This window comes from Garra rufa, chromosome 9 (genome assembly GCF_049309525.1).
Source record: "Garra rufa chromosome 9, GarRuf1.0, whole genome shotgun sequence".
Lineage (NCBI taxonomy): Eukaryota > Metazoa > Chordata > Actinopteri > Cypriniformes > Cyprinidae > Garra > Garra rufa.
The window spans coordinates 22,224,389-22,239,671 of record NC_133369.1 but is presented as its reverse complement, the minus strand read 5'-3'; the positions used below and the strand labels follow the sequence as shown (position 1 = coordinate 22,239,671).

General features: G+C 38.9%; 1 protein-coding gene across 1 annotated transcript in view; it reads left to right on the top strand.

The window, feature by feature from the left end:
• Positions 1-512: 512 nt before the first annotated feature.
• npr1b (natriuretic peptide receptor 1b) overlaps positions 513-15,283 on the top strand; it is a 68,554-nt gene continuing 53,783 nt past the window's right edge. Inside the window, exons 1-2 of the mRNA XM_073847185.1 lie at positions 513-721; positions 5,231-6,026. Of these exons, the coding sequence (XP_073703286.1) occupies positions 5,267-6,026 (760 nt within the window). The 5' untranslated portion in view covers positions 513-721; positions 5,231-5,266. The remainder of the gene's footprint in view (positions 722-5,230; positions 6,027-15,283) is intronic.

Genomic DNA, 15,283 nt, shown 5'->3' with positions numbered 1-15,283 from the left:
TGCTGTCTCTTTCAAAAACATTAAAAAGCCCTAATTATTTTTTTAACCTTCGATCAGTAGTGTATGTTTAGTTCACTTTTGAATAGTCACTAATGGAAAAAGAGCTACATTTAGCTACCAGCAGGAGATACCTGGGTCATACTAACTAGCCATACCTTGACCTCTTGTTTCTTATAAGGTAATATTCAGCTATGATTATTTAATGCACGGTAGAAGCTAATGGATTTTGATGCCATTGATTTCCTCTGACTTGAAATTAGAGGAGTGTTTACATTGTTGATTTTTTTTATAGCTTGGAACATTTGGAAGTGCTTCTCAGACCAAAGGGTCAACCTTTAGCCTACTGGAATAGAGAAGAGTGAATGCATTAAAACACATCAGGGCTGATCTACCCCCTCTCTCTCTCTCTTCCTCTCTCTCTCTCTTTCTCTCTCTCCCCCTTTCTTCCTGCCGGCAGTAACTGCAGCTGAGAGGCATTAATACCCTCAGAACCCTGGAGCATGGCAGGGAATGCAGCTCGACACGGAGATGAGGTGGAGCTTCTGTGAGGTAATGTGATTTGAGAAAATCACTGCTGCTCTTGGCACTCTGAATGACACACAGTCAGCCTGTGGGGATGAGTTTCACAGAGGCAGGGATGTGTTTTGTGCTGTGCTGAGTGGACTGTCACAGGATTGTACCAGCTCATGTTGAGGAGACCAGAAGACACCATGTATAAAAGGTACTTCAGAGAGTTTTCTATTCTGCTTGTTTAGAGTTCTGTTGTGTTTTAGAATTCATTGCATTTTAGATGAGTGATTCTCGACTGGTTTTGTTTCATGACTTTATACAACTGGACATGTGGCAAACCTGTAACCTGGATTTATAATATAGTTGGGTTGTATTTTCTTATACTCAAGTTTCTTAGTTTTCACAGATGAGTGCATATCACTTAAGCTGTCCATGTTGGCATCTGACTGAGTGTGGCTATCTTTCTACCAAGAGACAGATGAATTTCTTCCAAAATATCATGGAGTTGCACCAACAGAAATTTGAAGATTATGTATATTTGCATTGTAATTTTTCTCCTCAGTGCTGTTTTTCCTTAATTTTTGCAACCCACCATATGAGAGTAACTGATGGAGAATGATTTTAAGCTGTTTTCAAAAGAAGGCATGAGGTGTATTTTTAGCTGATTCAGAATGCATTCAAGCATTTCTGTCATATTTAGTTTTTTATCACTTTGTATTGCCTTCAGTTGCGTGATGACAACACTATTTCAACAGAAGTAGCACAGAAAAGTTTTTTTTGCTTAGAAGTGAATAAAAAGCAGCTTTCTTTAGAATGAAACATCTGGCAGCACTTTACAATAAGATTTAATTTGTTATTTTTAGTTAATGCATAATGTATGAGCTTACAATGAATAATACTTTTACAGCAGCTATTGTGTTAACCTGTATTTATGCTAATAAAACATTTCTTGATGTATAAATTAAGATAAATGTATTTTGAACAAAAACATATTTATAATTTTAATGAATTATGAAAACATTGCTGTTGACAATGGAGCCTTGTTGTAAAATGTTACTAGCTATTTTTTAGCATTCCCTTTCATCTCAATAGCAGTTGCTTGGTTGCTGCAAGACCCCACAAAGTACATTATTTGAAATGTCAACTTTGCTCATGGAGGCTGAGTTCTGAGATCTCACCAATTATATCAGCTTGTGGAAAAACATGACTCCTTAATATTTTGGCGCAACTTGGTAGCGGATAACTGAACTATACTCTCAAAAATAAAGGTGCTTCACGATGCCATAGAAGAACCTTTTTTGTCTAAATGGTTCCATAAAGAACTTTCAAAATCTGTTCTGTTTCACAAAAGGTTCTTTGTGGCGAAAGAAGGTTCTTCAGATTATAAAAAGGTAGGAAAGAGATGGTTCTTTACAGAACCTTTGACTGAATGGTTCTTTATGGAACCAAAAATGGTTCTTCTATGGCATCGCTGTGAAAAACCTTTTGAAGCACCTTTGGCCGTATTCACACTTAGCGTCTTTTTTTAACTGCCAGCGTCTGTTTTACATTATGACCCTATGCAGTAAACCGTCTTTTCAAAAAAGCCCTGAGCGCTTTTTTTTAAACGCCACCGCCAGTGTCTTTTTCTGCAGCTCAGAACGTCTTTTTAAGTTGAAAAAAGTTGAACTTTTCTAAAGTAAACGTCCTACGTCAAGCGCTTTTTTGACAGCTGGCCAATGACAAGCGAGTAGCTAGACCTTTCGTTTCCATAACAACAAGAAAAAATGGGAAAGGTGCCGTTATATAGACTTTTATTTTATTGTTGTGAACCGGATGTGCCTCCCCGTTAACTTCAAAAACCAACGTGCAGCGTTTCTAGCTTCTTGAGCCGCACATCGACTTGTACAGTAGCGCCGTTGCGCTTCGGACATCCCTTTTTCGAGTCCCGGCTCGCAGACCTTTCCCGATCCCGTCCCCCGCTCTCTCTCTCTCCCTCTTCGCTTTCTGTCTAAATACTGTCCTATCAAATAAAAGGCAAAAATGTCAAAAAAGAAAAGAGCCAGCTTCCTTTTTTATTGACATTTCTGCACCACACATAGGCTACTGTTGCAGCTGTTGTTATAACAACAAAAAGACGCCCTCTGCTGCAACGCTTCCAGATTTTTTTGCAACTAAAAAAACGCCCTTGTCAACTTTTTCTTGTCAAAAAAGACGCCAAGTGTGAACACGCCCTTATTTTTAAGAGTTTAGTCAAATGTGGACAGGTTGTGTGATATGCACTCATCTGTGAAAACTAAGAAACTTGAGTATAAGAAAATACAACCCAACTATATTATAAATCCAGGTTACAGGTTTGCCACATGTCCAGTTGTATAAAGTCATGAAACAAAACCAGTCGAGAATCACTCATCTAGATTAGTTCACTCCTGAATAAAAAATTTCCTGATAATTTACTCACCCCTATGTCATCCAAGATGTTCATGTCTTTCATTCTTCAGTTGAAAAGAAATTAAGATTTTTGCGGAAAACATTCCAGGATTCAATGGGTATCAACGGGTTAAAGTTCCAAATTGCTGTTTCAGTGCAGCTTCAAAAAGCTCTACATGATCTCAGCCAAGGAATAAGGGTCTCATCTAGCGAAACGATTGGTCAATTAAAAAAAAAAAAGGTTACTTCATTGTCTGTGTACTTCAGCTCAAAAAGGTAGAGTAGGGCTAAAAATGTCATGTAATTTTCTCCAACTTTAAAATCGTTTCAACATTGTTGACTTTCTTTGCACGTTCGCTTGTCGGTACTTAAGCCTATGTCATGCGTGACCTTTCTACGTTTAATTTTGACAGCAAATTTTGATTTAGTCTTAGTCATAATCTTTTGACTAAAATGTCATTTAGTTTTAGCCATATTTTAGTCATCTGAATTGTTTTAGTTGTAGTCTAGTTTTAGTCGACTAAATATCATACGATTTTAGCCGACCAAATCTACAGTAGATTTAGTGGGCTAAAATCGAATAGGTTTAGTTACAGTGTAATGCATTTATTAAGCATTTCTCTAAAATTACCAAACTCATTGCATAGGTTTTGATTTTTACCATGTTTTACTAGATTGTGCCTTTTTTTTTCAAATTTAGCATATATATATATATAGAGAGAGAGAGAGAGAGAGAGAGAGAATTTTTTTAATCTAACACTACATAACAAGTATAAATCCCTCAAAATTAATGAAAAAAAAATCTGCTATATTAGATATTAACTACTATTTTTCATAAAAAAAACACCTGTGGCATTATGTAAACAAACCAGCATTTAAAAGGTTTGAATATTTGGTATCAATGGATAGAACAGATGCTGGTTAGCGAAATCAGTGAAAGTGGAAATAAATATTAATAAATCATATTTTTATGACAGTTTTTGGACATTTTGCACCTATGTGTAACTTTTTAAGGGGTTAAGAAACAAGATCATGGTCTTCTTTTCAATTAAATACCCGATGGTTATATATGCTAATTATGCATTTTTTATAACAACTTCCTTCATTCTGTCAAGCAGACATATTTATTTATATGAATACATTTAGATTAATCTTTATTAAGGCTACTAAAGTGATACAGTCACGAGCAGTGAGTGATTTTCTGTCTTTCTTTTGTTGCTTGATTAACATCAATGCCACAGACAATAGCAACTGAATTAGGCCACTGTCCCTTTAAAACTGAATGCACGTATGTAATTTACTGATTTGCGTCCGATATTCTCCCAACTGTTTACATTCACCTGAGACATAACCGAGAATGTTTACTTGAATACTCGTCAAAACGGACAATTCAATATCATTTTGTGCATATTTCTTAGTTCATGAGACGCAAAAGAGTACTTGTGCACTTTGGCGCTGCTTCTGTGTCTGCACTCAGAAAAACGGACTGAATTGCATCTTTTGCGTCATCAAACTCTATATTGACATTTTTGAACGTTTTATGAGACGTGTAGCAAATGTAGTCCTGCTTATGTCCTGGCTGATAGATCAACTGGCTATGATAAAGTTCAAATATACGCAACCTCCATAACACACAGCAGATTCATTCTGATTTTTGATTCTGATTTCATTCTTTTTTGTCTTGCTTTTTGACAAAAATGTCAGTAGATTTTCGTCATTAAAAACAAGTTTTCCTTTTGTTATCATCTCGTTTTCATTGGTGAAGAGATGTTGTTAAAGGAAAATTATGACAAAAACTATTCCTCAACGAAATTCTGGACTACGTAAAGAATGAAGTCATGGATGCAAGTCGAGCATTTGTGGTTTAAAAACCTTTTTTTTTTTTTTTTTGAAAATCGGTCGGCTGGGATTGTGTAGAGCCCATTGAAACTGCACTTTGAAACTTCAACCTGTTGATCCCCATTGAAATCCACTATATGGAGAAAAAACCTGGAATGTTTTCCTCAAAAACCTTTATTTCTTTTTGACTGAAGAATGAAAGACATAACATCTTGAATGACATGGGGTGAGTAAATATCACAAATTTAATTCTGGAGTAAACTAATCCTTCAAAAACAACTAAGAAAGTAAGATTTGGAAAAGGCAACACTTTTTCTGATGTGAAGTGAATAGGTTAGTGAAAAAGCTAAATCTCCAAAAATCCTTTCAATACACCTCTTTTTTTTTTAATTTTTTTGTGTGTCTAAGTACAAAAATAGTCTTTAAGTATGTTTACAATTGGATCTCATATGATAAACCTGTGTGTGTCTAGTGTTCCTGAATAGTTGGACGCTTGAGCTCCAGTGATATGAGTCTGTTCCTCTGCTTCGATGGAGGCAGATCGTTTCTGCTGCTTTTGATCCTGCTGTACTGTGGGACCCCACCAATCTGGACCAAGACCAGCAGACACCAAGGGTCCCGTAGACCTGTGCACAACCACACCGATGACATCATACTGGCCGTCATACTCCCCCAGCACAATACATCCTACCCTTGGGCATGGCCTCGTGTGGGACCCGCACTGGACCGCGCCATTGCTCGCATCAATGCTGACCCCACCCTGCTGCCCCGGCACCACGTCCGGCACATCTTTGCAAACAGTGAGGATGGGGAAGGTATCTGCTCAGAGTCTATCGCCCCCCTCATGGCTGTAGATCTGAAGTTCGAACACAACCCGTGGGCCTTCATAGGGCCCGGCTGTGACTATACCTCCTCTCCCGTTGGGCTGTTCACTGCGCATTGGGGCCTCCCTATGATCACAGCAGGGGCCCCTGCTGTAGCCTTCATGCAGATGGAGATGTACACCTCCATTACCAACACTGGCCCAACTCATAAGAAACTAGGCGAGTACGCCCTTCACCTCTACAAGCATTTTGGATGGCACCAACACAGCCTGCTGATGTTTAGTGATACCAAAATGGGAGAAAGGGCCTGCTACTTTGCCCTGGAAGGGCTTTACACGGAAATGCATGAGGACAACATCACCACCATGGACCTGGTGTTCGAGGAGAACAAAGGGCCTGTTAATTATACAGAGCTTCTGCACAAGATCCAAGATGATGGAAGAGGTAAGTGGCTTGTTTTTCGTGTTTTGCTAGAACAGTCTGCATCTAATTGGGCGTCTGTCCTCGTGTTAATGCATGTCCAGTGCTTCTGAAATGGTCATTTTAAAATCCACTTAGCCTCACTTGACACGTTGTTTCCATACCAACTGACTCCTAGATATGTCATTGAGGTTAGAGGTCAAATTTGTGACGCACAAATGAGGAAAACATTTTGCCATAAGAAGACCATTATACTAGCCAGGTCACAATTCTGAATTTCAAGAGTGCAAGAAGAGTTGTACAGAGTTGTCTCAGTGTTTTTTGGGTCATATAATGAAAGTCAGTACACCAATTTCAGTGCTTGCCAACGTTTTTTGTGTGCGGGCCCTATCTGGTGGCAGAAAATGACAGTTTTTAAGTAGCCGTCTATGCGCAATTCTAAGATTATATCTTGCAATTCTAATAAGAAAACTCAACTTGTCATTCTCTGTTTTCTCCTCAGCTCAGAATAATGAGTTAATATCCCATACTTCTGGCTTTTTTCCCCCCAGAATTGACAAACTCGCTATAGTTGAGTTAAATCGATTTATAATTCAGAACTAGGAGAAACAAAGTCAGAATTGTGCGATAAAATATTTCAATGTTATGTAAAATGTTATAGGTTTATATAAGAAAGTCGTGACGTATTGTCAAGTATGGTGACCCGTACTCGAAATTGGCCCTCTGCATTTAACCCATCTAAGTGCACACACAGCAGTGAGAAGTGAACAAACACACGCACACACACTGTGAACACACACCGGAGCAGTGGGCAGCCATTGCTCCAGCACTGGGGGAGCACGGGGAGCAACTGGGGGTTCAGTGCCTTGCTCAAGGGCACTTCGGTCATGGTATTGAAGGTGGAAAGAGCGCTGTTCATTCACAGTCCCCACCTTCAATTCCTGCCGGTGTGGGAATCGAACCGGCAACCTTTGGGTTACAAGCCCAACTCTCTCACCATTAGGCCATGGCTGCCCCCATATAAGATTTTATGCTGTAACTGTAGGGCTAATACAATATGTCCACAATGAACTGCATATGTGAATATTATGTAGACCTATTATTTAGATCAAATGTATGCTTTAAAAGTGTAATCATAGCAGGTTTCATCATAGTCTGTCCTTTTAAACATCTGTGTTTAGCTTCAAATGGCGTCTTTGATGACCGCATTCTATAAAAATGATTTGCATTCAGATTCTGACATCCAAAGGCACAAAAATAAAAATTCTGAAAAGTTGTACATTCAGTGTTTATTGAAAGTTGTGATGCTCTCAGTATCAAATAGATGCTAGAAGGTGCTTTTCCGCTTTTTCGAAGGTCTTACTAAGTGACCTTGCACCTATTTTTTCCCTTGAGCTTGTGCTTCACTATATTATTCAAATTGAATCATCAGGTGCTGCTCAATATGGGTTTAAATGCATGTGGACTAATGTTACACTAATTCAATATAATTTCACAGAAATCATGACTGATAATGAGTGAAAGAGATGGTTATAAAATGTTTAGTATGAAGTCATTGTTAATTTGCTGATTCTTCTCACTTTCCTCTTCATGATTTAACTGGATGACGTACATGCTATATATAGTTTTTTATATTATAATATGCATGATTGAGGCCAGTCTCAAACCTGTGTCTTTTATGAGTGCCACATTTCAGTATGTCAGAGCACTTGCATTGAACAACAGCAGGAGATTCAGTTTTATAGTAACCATGTTCAAGTGGTGAATCACAAAATGTATTCCCGTTATTGTCTCTGCAGTTAAATATTCCTTGGTGCTCTGACCTCGGCTTCAGATTAATGCTTCTTCCCCAAAGGGAAACTCAGGAAACCTGTATCTGTAAGTTTTTAATGGGTAAAATGTACTTACTACACAGTCCCTAAGGGACATAAAAATGTCAACCAAACAACATTTATTAACAGAGGTCATGACCCCTGTGAGCATGCAAGAAATTTCCGCACACATTATCTGATCTCTTGGCATTTCCTGCAAATACAGAGTTTGTATTCATTGAGTGAGTTAATTCTAACTGGTGAATTTGAATGGTTCATCATTAGTCACTTGATGTTCTGTTGAGTCACTGAATGAACAGTTAGTAAGTATGTAATGTTGTGCTAACACATAAAAAGTCAAATGAATGAAGCAGCGGGATGATGTCTCAGGTGCAGGCTGTGTGTGTGTGTGTGTGTGTGTGTGTGTTAGAGCTGCACAATTAATCGTTAAAAGATCGCGATCTCGATTCGACCCCCCTCACGATCTTAATCCAGCATTTATACGATTCAGCAGAGGTGGAAAGAGTAATAAAATATGCTACTCAAGTACTGTTACTTCAATGAAATTTTACTTAAGTACAAGTAAAAGTACTTGTCAAAAAATCTACTCAAGTAAAAGTAAAAAGTAACTCATTTAAAATTTTACTCTGAGTAAAATTTAGTGAGTCATTTTTTTTAACAGCAGTGCTGGGTAGGGGATTCTAGTGTTATTAAAAAAAACAAGGGGATATAATTCTCAACCTGGTTGTTTTTATTTGAGGAAACAACTTTACAAATTAAAGTGCAATAAAAACAAATAAATAAGATACAATAAAAAAATAACCATATAAAACATTTAGGTAATTTTTAAGGCAAATAATCCCATAAAACTTTAAACATCACAACCACTGAATGCATAAACTGTGAATTCAGTAGAGCAGGGTTTCCCAACCTTTTTTTACTGCGCCCCCCCCCCCTCCTTCTCCGTTCAATTTTGCAAGGCCCCCTATGCCAGACATGTCCTCTTATTTATTTACTTATTTACTTCCACAGTAAAGAGAAAAGTATTTATTTTTAAGTCTTTTTTATTAACCAAAACATTTGTTTTGCCTTATTATTCTTCTACTGCATGTTATCCTGAAGCAAGCGCTGAGATTCCGATTGGTCCAGAAAAAATGTCATTTATAAGAATTGTCCAATAATGGCCTACATGGCACGCAAGCCTACCCCCACCTCCCTCTCTTGACAGACGCGAGCTCAGTTGAGATGTCAAGCCCAATGCAAGACCCCCCCCCCCCCCCCCCCCCTTTGCTAAAAAAAACTCTCCGGTTCTACACGATTCACGTGAATGACCCAATGAAAACGGCGATTGTCGCTGAAAAGCGACAAGTTTGCAGGTATGGATGGGGGTCAGAGCCCAGAGAACGCGCGTGCCGAATGTACGACTGTTATTTAGGGGCCGTTCACATGTCGCGCCTAAAAACGCGTGGAAAACGCTAGGCACGCCGCTTTCTTCCTTGTCAACAAAGCGCTCGGGCGCTTGCGCTCCGGAAGCGTCTGCCGTTTCTAAGCAACCATCAGCTGCGCTCTAGCTCCAAGCTGCGGTGCGCTTGCGACATTCTGAAAAGTTGAGATGTTTTTATCTCGATGCGGCGCGGACGCGCTCGTTTTTTCCAGGCGCGTTCGCGCCGCATCGATTTAAAAACATTTCAACTTTTCAGAATGTCGCAAGCGCACCGCAGGTCATGTGACATGAACTAACCAATCAGCTTCCTCACATTTTTCCGTTACATTGAAACCTCAGCAGAAACATGGAGGAGCAGCTCATCATTGTGGTCCAGGGATTTCCTGAACTTTATGATTTGTCAAGCCCCCATTATTTTGACGCTAATAGAAGAAACAATGCATGGAGACGCATAGGCTTGGAGCTAGAGCGCAGCTGATGGTTGCTTAAAAACGGCAGACGCTTCCGGAGCGCAAGCGCTTTGTTGATAACGGTGTGTTCACACTGGCACGTAGCGAGCGGGGCGAAGCGAGCGTTTTCAATTCATTCATGTGGAAGTTGAGCGTAAACGGTCGCGTGGTGCATTTTGGGATTGGAAGCGTTGCGGAGAAAGCGTTGAGAGCGGCTGAGAGCGTCAAAAGGTTGGGCATTCCTCAACTTTATGCAAATTTCGAGCGCAAAACGCCGGCGACAACCAATCGGTGTGAGAAGTTGGCAAGGAAAGACTATGACGCGTGTTTCCGAAACTGGTGGATTACTGAGCTGAAATCACATATTATTGAAAAAGTCAAGCAAAAGTAAATGTACTTTGCATGTTTTCATTATATGCTACAGTTTAGTTTTCGAACCGCCGTTAAAAGAAGACAATGGAACATAAATAGGGTGTGAACATTGTTTTTCAGAGGCGTGCTCTGCCCTAAATTAGACACTCCCCAAAGCAGTGGCGTTGTAGCGTTGCTAGCGGCACTGAGCGTGGATTTGACGCTGTAGTGTGAACGCACCGTTAGCCTAAAGGGGGTCGCACACCGAACGCGCAGCGCAGCGTCGCGTCGCGTCGCGCCGAGGACAGCTGGAGGTATCGCACACCGGACGCGCACATTCTATACGCGCCAGCTCATTTTTAGGCTAGATTCCCATTCATCAATTAGTAGCATTTTGTATTATTACAAGCAATTTCAACATTCCTTATGCTGTAGCTAGTAATATGATTTGTTTGCTCAATAAAAAACTACATGCTATTTTGTTGTGTAAGGTATACTTATTTCTTTGTAAACTTCAATTATAATCGTATTGTTGTTGAGGCAGTTTATTGGAGTCTAAATTCAACATGAGGGTTTGTATTTAAAATAAAATAATTGTCATTTTGTGGTCAACAGTATTGATATTTTTAAGGACATGAAATGACAATGCCTGTACTGTACATTATTTTATGATTGTACTGTACAATTACATACAGTTGCTCACTATACATTTTACCTCAGATCGTACGTAAACAAAATTGAACATTCTTACCTGAAAAACCGATGACATCGGCAATCTTCCTCCAAGCTGATGAATTCCTTATGTTGAATCTATGATTTGTTGCAAATAATTCTGGCTATTTCTATTTCCCTACTTCCTTGATCAGTTTTTTGTCGTCCATCGCGCTCCGCTACACCGTTATTTAAATGACCTGAATGACGGTTGTGACCTTGTAAATCCAATAGATGGCAGTCAAAGACAGTGAATATAATAATGACAGGCAAATGTTACATAGGACTTTAGATTTTGCGTAGCCTATGTAAAAATGTCTCGAGAAAATAAAATATGAATTAATTATATAGGTTTACATTTTTTTCAAGCTGTAAACCTAATGTACGTAGTATTTTGCAGCAGTGGTATCTTGTTTTTTTAATCTAATAGGACGATTTGAGACAAATATGATGTTATTTAATATAAAACTATGCAGATGGCGCTCTGTGGCGCGGCAGAAATTTGAACAGCTTCCTGAGTCGTAGCTGGGCGCCGCGGACAGACGCCGAATGGCGCCGCCGGTGTGCGTATGCTCATAGAAAACTATGTGTTCGAATTTTAAAGACGTGGCGCGACGCGACGCGGCGCTGCGCTGCGCGTTCGGTGTGCGACCCCCTTAACGGTGCGTTCACACTACAGCGTCAAATCCACGCTGGAAAACGCTAGGCGCGCCGCTTTCTTCCTAACGGCGTTAGGAAGAAAGCGGCGCGCCTAGCGTTTTCCACACGTTTTTAGGCGCGACATGTGAACGGCCCCTTAAACTTCATCTTAAGCGCACATTCTGTCAGATGCAATTCATGGCGCGTCTTTCTCAATATACTGTACAACGCGGCATACATTCACATCAAATGATAACTCAGCGGCAGAGTTCCACTCACGCAGTGGCGTAATTTCCACAGGGGACACGCTTTTCAAAATCCCATTGGTGTCCACCCACTTTCAAATGGTTTTGTTAAAGTAATTTCTTGTATTGTAGAATGCACGCTCAGCGCCGTCGAGAGTTTCGCGGGATCGTTAAAACGAAACCAAAAGTGAAACCCGGACGCGCTTTCAAAAGCAATTTTATTACCCTGCATTTAGAGAGCGACTCCCCAATGCGCGCAAATTAAGATACATAAAATATCTAGGCTGTTATTAGTATGTGGGCTATAAGTTGTGTAGTTGTGTAGATAGCTCTGTGTCATGCTTGGAAAATTCGGTCTCTATTAGCACTTTGAATATTGAAAGAGTAGTACTTTGATCGTGCTAGATTTATGGACCAGCAGAGCAATGGAACCATATATGAGCATGACGATCCATTAACCCCTTAACCGTTACTCCCATTTTTGAACAGAGACGTGAAAATGAAGAATTGGATCTTAAATCTTTATAATTCATGGACAAGACCATTTAGTAATATGATTTTGATGTACATTTTCCATGTTAATTCAATGTCTGATTTTAAAATGGCATTCCAAAGATTGATTTTGAAATTTTAAGTTTTCATCTGATATATCATTTCTTATTATTTCTAATGTGTAATAGGGAAAAAAGGCAACAAGAAAGTCTGTTTGTGAAAAAGGTCAGAACTCCTGTTATGAAGGAGATTTTTGAGGTGCACTCTTGTCATAAAATAAAAAAGTTCTCCAGAATCGTGAGAGAATCGTGATCTTTATTCTGAGCAAAGAAATTGTAATTCTCATTTTATTCAGAATCGTGCAGCTCTAGTGTGTGACATAAAACCCTACGAAGACACAGAATCTTATAAGCACATCCGGATGTGTTTTCAGGAGATGGTATCAGCAATATCCCATTTTTACGATCAACCATAAAGTGAAAAATACAATCAGCCTCATGATGTAAAACATTGTGCTCATAAAACACCAGCAATAAAGTCCAACCAAATTTCTTTGTGTGGAGGAGAGACAAAAGCCTTGGCGATTGTAATGGGGTCAGATTAGGGTCTGTGTCAGAATAAGTTAGTTCTAAGTACACTTAATAGCATCATCCACTGGTACAATGTGTTATCAGCCAGTATTAGACATTTATAAATTTATATTATTGGTTGATGTTCGAGATGTATATATTGTTTTTTGTATATGTATTGTTGTTTTTCCATTTTTTTCCCCATTTTGCATTTTTTACGTTTAAATTGTAATTGAAATTGTCAAAATTGAAAAATGAAAATTCTGTCATTAATTACTCACCCTCATGTCGTTCCGAACCTGTAAGACCTTTCATCTTCGGAACACAAATTAAGATATTTTTGATAAAATATAAGAGCTTTCTGATATTGCATAGACTGATATTGCATTGCAACTGATAGGTTCAAGGCCCAGAAAGGTAGAAAGGACATTAATAAAATAGTCCATGTGTGCATTCCTCTGATTGACAAAAGGCGCAGTGCATTCATGTCCTACATCAGAATGGTGGCTCTTGTGTCAGCAGGTGGTTTAATGATTTTAATGACATCCGCCTGTCAAATTCTCTCTGAAGCGTCCCACCCCCTACACTATGAATAGACGCCGAAGCTGCGGCGGTCACTTGTACACAGAATTTGTATTTTCTGTACGGTGAATGGCACGTAGTCCACTATATAGGGAATACGCCTTATTCAGCCAGCCGCCATTTTGAATCGAAAACGAGGCTGTGAGTAGGGCTGTTCGATTCCGAAAATTTTGGAATCGATTCCGATTCCGATTCCTGGTTCTGGAATCGATTGGATTCGATTCCAGAATCGATTCCTCACTGTTGTTTCGATTCTTTTTTCGATTCTTGTTTTTTAGATTGGAGGAAGCTAATTTCGCAATAAATGCAGGATGTAAAGGTCGTATAAAGTTACCTTCTCATAATATGAAGCTTCATTTGTAAAAAAAAAAAAAAAAGATATATATATATATACTATTTTTCTGTAGCTCTGACTGTTTTCAAATTGTAATTCATTGCCCAGGAAATTAGTCATAACCCACAGCTCAGCAGTGGACATGCATTTATTGCATGAATAAAACAAGACGTGACGTGTATAAAATGACAAAATTAGCAAACTATACACTGAAACAAAATAAACAGAACTTTAACAACAACACTGATATAAGAGCTATAATTTCGCAATAAATGCAGGATGATATAAGAGCTCGAGGCGTAGCTGTCAATCAGATGCGCTCTCGGCCACTGACGTGCTCTCTGCATTTTCTTTCAGAGTTATCATTGGCTGATAGAAAGATTAAAAATAGCATTTATTTAAGATGTAAATAAGATCAAGACACGTCGTGATCTATTCTGTCGTGCAGCGCTCAAAATTGTGGACATCATGAGCCAGTTCTCCTGTAAAATAACATCTGAATCGTTTTTTGAACTGGTTCATTTATATGATCTATCCGAACGAATCTTTTCGTGGAAATGTTTCAGACTACAATAACTATTAGCGAGCAAGAGGCAAATTAATGGGTGCTTCTCAAACTGAAGGCTGCATCCTTAAACTCAGAGGAGTTTAGTAATGAGTCGATTTTATTACGTTTATTTTCGTTAATCGACGTTTGATGACTTGCAGCCGAAATATGCAGCCTTCATGAAATGCAGCCCTCCGTTTAAGAGGTAAGTTTTGTTGAACTGAAAACGGCTCTGAGTGAGGAGTCGATTCCCCTTGAGAGGATCGATTCCAAACGTTGGAATCGACTCTCGATTCCCAATGCCTCGGAATCGAGGAATCGATTCTTTTTGGAATCGATTCCCAGCCCTAGCTGTGAGGGATAGCAGTCCAGCAGCGCCCACTGTGGCGTATTGTTGCGTCCCGGGATGTAGATTGTTTAGTCATAAAAATAAAGAGAAAATATCATTTCACTAATTTCCACAGGACAAAGAACTTCAGAAAATGTGTATTATTAAAGTTCGACGGGACATAGAACCTAACTTTCAGGTAACAATATTGCATTTATTTAAGAAAATGACTGTGGAAACTAGCCGGTTGGCTAATTGCTAATTTATAATGTGAGCATGTTTATCTTTCTTTAAACGTTTACGCAGAGCTAAAATGTTATGTTTTACTACAACAACTAAACTAAATATCTCCATTTTGTATAGATTACAAAGAACACAACAGTGTGCTCAACGTTTTACTCGGGATTGTTTTTCAAAAACACTGACTGGAATTAGGAAGCATAAGGAGGGTTCAGCTCCGTCTGTGTTTACCTGGACTCAAAAGCCTCACGAAAGGAAAACCTTGCGATCGTAAGTGAAAAAGATATTATTTTTAAATGATGTTTTAAAGATTAACATGCTTAATAGTTTGTGTTAAGAGCCTGCAGTTAGATCGTAAGCCTCTTTCAGACAACATGTGAAGTCATACAAAAAACAGTAACGTTAGGTTTAAACAGAAAGTTTATTTTTATGCAAAGCGATCAAAAGATAACATTTATTTATTAGCTTGCCGTGTAGTGTTTGAGGTAAACCACTTTTAAAATCGCAAAATGATATTCAGAACATTATTTTTTGTCTCT